Source organism: Enhydra lutris, unplaced genomic scaffold, assembly GCF_002288905.1.
Source record: "Enhydra lutris kenyoni isolate GAN:26980312 unplaced genomic scaffold, ASM228890v2 scaffoldscaffold90, whole genome shotgun sequence".
Classification (NCBI taxonomy): domain Eukaryota; kingdom Metazoa; phylum Chordata; class Mammalia; order Carnivora; family Mustelidae; genus Enhydra; species Enhydra lutris.
Genome location: NW_019154174.1, coordinates 4,951,690 through 4,957,689, shown reverse-complemented (window position 1 = coordinate 4,957,689; position 6,000 = coordinate 4,951,690). Strand labels below are relative to the sequence as shown.

At 60.0% G+C, this 6,000-nt stretch overlaps 1 protein-coding gene across 3 annotated transcripts in view; it reads left to right on the top strand.

Moving 5' to 3' along the window:
* The first annotated feature begins 310 nt into the window (after positions 1–310).
* LOC111162338 (GSG1 like) overlaps positions 311–6,000 on the top strand; it is a 198,452-nt gene continuing 192,762 nt past the window's right edge. For all 3 annotated transcript variants that reach the window (XM_022526699.1, XM_022526701.1, XM_022526698.1), the window contains exon 1: positions 311–653. In XM_022526699.1, the coding sequence (XP_022382407.1) occupies positions 311–653 (343 nt within the window). The remainder of the gene's footprint in view (positions 654–6,000) is intronic.

The window sequence follows — 6,000 nt, the reverse complement described above, 5'->3', positions numbered from 1 at the left end:
GGGCGCGCGTCCCTGCGCCGTGGCCGCTGCCAGGCGCCAGCGGCTCCTCGCCGAGGTGCACTCGCGCTCCGGGCTCCGGGCGCGCCGGAGCCGCTCCGCCGCTGCCTCCCGCCCCCCGCGCCCCCCGCTCTCCCCGCGCCGCGCCCTCACCCCCGGGGAGGGGCCATGGGCCCGCGCCGCGTCCGCCACCGCCGAACGCAGGCGCCCGAGCCCCGGGGCGCGGCGGGCAGCGGCCGCTGACGCGGGGCGCCGGCTGCCAACTTCGCGCGCGGAGCTCCCCCGGCGGCGCGGTCCCGGCGGCGCGGGCGGCATGAAGACGAGCCGCCGCGGCCGAGCGCTCCTGGCCGTGGCCCTGAACCTGCTGGCGCTGCTCTTCGCCACCACCGCCTTCCTCACCACGCACTGGTGCCAGGGCACGCAGCGGGTCCCCAAGCCCGGCTGCAGCCAGGGCGGGCGCGCCAACTGCCCCAACTCGGGCGCCAACGCCACGACCAACGGCACCGCCGCCCCCGCCACGGCCGCCGCCGCCGCCGCGGGGAACGGCCCCCCTGGCGGCGCGCTCTACAGCTGGGAGACGGGCGACGACCGCTTCCTCTTCAGGAATTTCCACACCGGCATCTGGTACTCGTGCGAGGAGGAGCTCGGCGGGCTCGGTGAGTGAGCGGCGGCGCCCGCGGCTCGGCGCCCCGCTAACCTCCCCCCACCCCGCACCAAGCCCCCGGCGGCGCGGCCCCCGCGGCCCGAGCCCCGGCCCCGAGCTACCTCCCGGCGGCCGGCCGAGGAGCCCCGCGCTCCGCAGGGCTCGGCCGTACGCCCGGGGGCGGGGAGCGCGCGGGAGCCGGCCAGGGGAGAGTCGGGGGCGGCCGGGACGCGCCGCTGTGCCGGGGCTCCGGGCAGAACTGCTTCCTTTCCCGAGCTCCTGGCGCCTTTGGGGACGTCGCCGCGCCCCGGGGAGGCGCGTCTCCCGGGCATCCAGCCCAGCGGCCGGTCGGCGGGACGCGCGCTCCTTTCCGCGCCAGAACTCGTCTCTGGGCTCGCCCCCTCCCCCGCCTTCGTTCGCGGGGCACCGGCTCCCCCTTCCCGGCCCGTCCCGCCTGGGGGCGGTCGCACCGACTGCTGCTTCGGGTACCCTCCACCGCCCACCCCACAGGTCCCCGGAGCCTGGGGTGGTTGTCGTTCTCCTAGTCGGGGCTGGGGCCGCACGAGAGTCGGGGTGGGGGGAGGCCGGTGGATTCCCAGCGGGGAGCCCCTTCGTGTCCTGGCCCCCGCCCGGGAGAGGATGCAGCGGGCGGTGGGCGAGGCGGCGGGAAAGCGGGACGGCTCGGCTCAGCTCGGCTCAAAATTGGTGGTAGTGATGATGGTGGCGGTGGGAGGGTGACTTTTCAGAAGGCAGATGAGACTGTTCCCATGGCCTCGCTCCTCTTCCCTGCCCGCCCCGGGGCAGGCAGTGAGGCCCTGGGGTGGGTGCTGAGCCACACCATCTCCCAGACCTTGTGGTGTTCTAGGTCGGGGCGTGGGGACCCTCTTGAGTGAACTGACCTCTCTCACCAAGGTTAAAAGTCTGTGCGTGCCCAGCTCTCCCATGCGCTCCAACGGGGTTTATGTGTGTACTCTGATGTGGATGGGGGCAGGTGACAATGGAGTTTGTTTAGAATAAGCCATTGGCCTGACTTGTTTGTCTAAAGGATAGAGAGACAAGAAGGTGTAAAATTAACCCAAGGAGGCCTGGGGAGTAGGGTCCCCTAACTTTGTCCCTTGTCACCACCTTTATCTCCACCATTCTTGGCACAACCTGAGATTTTCTGGAGCCTGCCTCTGGTCACTAGTTTCTTGTCCCCCATGTCCACAGGATGTCCCTGTGAGGGCAGGGCCTGGGGCCTCCTGGTTCATGGGCATCCCCAGCTGCTGGGTAATGTCTCGCGGATAGGAGGTCATCAGTACTTTTTTGTGGGATTCATGTTGGATGAGGGCCTGGGATGATAAACCAGGGGTTTCATGGGGTGCTGTCCGCACTGCCTTGCCCCTGGAGGTGCCCCGCTGAACTTTTCTCTCACCACCTGTGTGTTGCTAGCCGTCTCCCAGACACCTGCCGTTTGAATAGGGTTAAACCTCGGAACTGGTCTCGCCCCATCAGACTCCCTTCTGATGTGCACTCAGAACTCAAGTCTTTACTCTGGGATGCAGTTAAAAAAAAAAAAATGAACCTCAAAACGTATCTTGGCCAAAATTTTCAGCTTTCCACTCAGTCTGACCATGACCTTTTCCACAGAAGCCTCGTAACGTCTTATCCTGGGGGACATCTGCACTTCTTGGGGTAGAGGTCCCCACACATCACCTCCACTTGTCACCGAGTTTCCCCTTTGCGTAGAAGCGCAGCCTCCCTGTCCGTTCTTTGCTCACAGACTTAAAAGCACGAGGCTGCGTCTCTGGAGTGGTGGGGTCCCTGCCTCTGGGGGTGTCCCTGCCCCTCCGATGGCTGGCTGAGCGTCTTCACTGAGGTATCGCCTGGCTTCTCCCTGAAGGTCACGGCCCACCTCTTGCAGTGATTTCCCTGCGTGGAACACTCAGCCAGGGCTTGACACAGGATATTTAAGCCCAAGAAGTTTCCATAAAAATTATTAATTGAAAAACATTTAAAGCAATGTTAGCTTCCATTTACGGAGACTTTAAGGCACACCAGGCGCTGCGAGAACGGCTCACCTGCCAGATCTGGTTGACTCCTTGCCAACACCTCCGTGCCCGACACTCACTCCAAGGCTGCCTACTTATCAGATGAGGAATTGGGGGTTCAGAGAGGTTTTCGTCCAGGCATCCCAGCTGGTGAGGGGGCCCCGATTATCTTCAGTGACAGAAGGGGATCAGGGTGAAGTGAATGATGGATGCTATTGGGGGGGATCCAGGACGGGCACCATTTTGGGGGGGGTCGCGCTCTGCCACAGACCCTCCTCCCCAGTCCTCTGTTTGTAAAAACACGGGTGGTTCGTTTGTTGGGTAAATAAAACAAACCCACGGTTTCCCCTTTTCTCTTCCTCGCCGTTGGCTAGAGATCGCCCCTCCCAGAAAATCACAATTTTCCTCCCCGAGCGCTTGGAAAATAGTTATCAGCCTGTCAGAGCCGGTGAGGAATTTGGGAGGTCTGAGCCAGCTTGGATGGTTTCCCTGGCTGATCCCGCGATGCCCAAATCCTGTCTCGCCCCCTCTGTGGTCCTGAAAGGATGTCAGAAGTACCTGGCCTCAAACTTTCGTTGCTATGGCAACCTTTCTTCTGTGTTCCGTGACCATTTTTTAATTTATTTTTTACTTGAAGAGGGGAAAAAAATGCCCCAGCGCCCCCCTGCCCCCTACGAAATCCTGCTCTCCTCTCTCCCCACCCCCTGAGACCTCAAGGGCCATGTTCTGTCCCTCCCGGCCAAACTACAGGGAAGGCTTTATCTGCTTCCCAGCATTTTACGTTCACCCCAGTGAAAACGCCAACCACAAAACCCCGACCTCTTTGGGAGAAGCAGTGCTTGCTAACTGCTCCTTCCTCTCCAGTGCTTGTTCGGCAATTTCTTTCTGTGCCCAGAAGAGCCTCTCCCCACTCTGGGCAGCCACGGGGAAATCTAATAAGCCCTTTTACCCACATGAAAAAATCTACAGCGTTCACCAAGGAAAACTGCAGCTTGTCCTAAACAGACACAATTTCACCAGACCGGGCACAAAGAAAGCTTTTCTCTTTCCTCTAAGAAGGAGCATCAGCCTCCTTCAACAAACAGAAAGGGAATGTGGCCTTGACACAGAATTACCCCAAGCCCTTCACGCAAATTGGATTTCTCCCCTGGATTAGGTGCTCAGAAGGGCTGGGTGGTCGCCTGTTGTGGTGTTCTGTGGGCGGGGGCAGCAGAGGAAAGGTCTGGAAAAAGAATAGTGAAGGTCTGGGGGTGGGGAGATGGGCTGGCGGGGCGTGGGGTGGTCCTAACTGGGAGCACAGGTGGGGTTGGACTTCATCTCGATTGTGTTTGAACCTGAGTAAGTTGGTGACTCGAGGAGACTGGAGGGGCGGCAAGGGAGGGTCGAGGAGGGCTTGCCAGGATGCCTGGAGGCAGGTGGGACTGAGGCAGCCACAGAGAAGGGAGGGACGGGTCACGGGAAGCGGGAGCACTGTTTCCCCTGGGATGGGTGGAGGGACGCCGCCGTTTGTGAAGGATGGCAGCTCCTCGAGTCTCCTGCTGGCAGTGTGGTTTGGGCGAGAGCCTCAGTTTGCTTCCCTGTAGAATGGGGGATCCGAGCCAGTGGCACCTGTCAGAGGTGAAAGATGGCCGCAGAGCTATTTCTGGAAACTTCTTCAAGTCAGTGCTAAGCTCTCTCTGACCACCCAGTTCAGAATTGATCTCCCCACACATTTCCTGCTTGCTTTTCCTTCTAGCACTTGCTACGGACTTTACCTCAGCATTGCTTGTCTGTTTTGTATATGGCCCGCTGGCTCTGTGAAGGTGGTGGATGAGTTCACCTGCTCTGTTCCCTCCCGCTCCCTTAGCGCTCAGGACACTGGCACATAGTAGGTGCTCAGCAAACACTGGTGGGATGAATATTCGTTGTTGTTAGGAGTGCTGCTCTCTCTTGGGCTCCAAGTGTCTTGTTACCCTGCAGGGAGGCCAACAGGGGACCTCTCCCCTTTCACTGAGGTGCCCACCACACACAACCCCTCCTTTACACACCCCAGTGCTTGCGGGGTGAGGTCATTCTCACTCAGGAAGGAAAAGCCCCTAGCTGACCCCTGACCCTTGCCTTTCTTGCTTCCCTTTCTTTTCTACAGAAACCCCCAGATCTTCTGCTTGCTCCCTTAAATCGTGCCGCGATCTTTTTCATGAGTATGAGGACAGACATAATGTCCCCACCGAGGAAGCTTCTAGTGCTGGGAGTGTGTCGGTGTAATATCAGACGGGCTTTGTGTTAGGATAGTCGGATGGGTGAAGACTGGGACTTCGAAAGGCGTGGCTCTAGCCCAAGACCAATGTTGTTTTCTTCCATTTCCAGAACAGCTCTCTGACAGCTTAGTGCCATGGTTCAAGCTCTTTTCTGGGGCACAGAGAGGTGAAGTGACTTGCCCAAGCACACACAGCTACCCAGTGGCAGGGCTGGGATGTGCACCCAAGCAGAAGTTTCCAGAACCTGGTTTTTGCCTGCTATGCGGCATCACACCCCCACCAACCCAATTCAGTCCGGCTCCCCGGGCTCCTCCAGCAGAAGAAGAGCTGTGCAAGGGAGTCATGAGCCCCAGGTTTGAGTCCGGGCTCCAGTGCCAACTTGCCGAGTGACTCTGGCTAAGTCCCATTCCCACTCTGGCCTTTTCTTTCCTCATGTGTGGAATGAAGGTTTTCTGTGTGTGTTTTTCTGTCTGGATGATGGAGGCAACAGAGAACCCCACAAGGACCGGTTTTGGGGACAGACAGCCGGGGCCTCAGCCCCCACACCACTGCTCTCCTGCTGTGTTGCTTTGGTTGGAGGCTTGCCCTCTCTGGGCCTCAGTTTCCTTGGCTGGGACACAGGGACCATCAGAGCTGCCTTCCCAATCCTGTTGGAGGTAAAGCTGATGGTGTGGGCGCTCCGTCGGCACCCAGCAAACACCTAGTAAGAGCTGGAAATGACCCTGTGGCCTGCGGGTCCGCTTGGAACTTTCCATCTGTTTCTTTTAGCCCCACAGTGTTTAGTCTTGGAATGAGTCGCCAACATTTGAAAATGCAGACACTTCACGGAAACATATGGATTTTTGGCAGGTCTGTGAACACAGAGTCTGGGATCCCACGGGAGTGGCAGGGGGCCCTCCCGGGAGGCCACAGGCTGCCCCCGACCCACCCGCCCCCTCACTGTGGACACAACCCTCCCTCTTCCAGGGGCTCTGGCCTTGGACGAGTCCTCCTTGGCACCTCTGGTCCTCATGTCCCCATATCGTCCGCTGGTGAATCCTGCAGCTCTCCGTTCAGAATCCTGGCCCTGACCAGGCCCTGCAGGTTTTCCCTG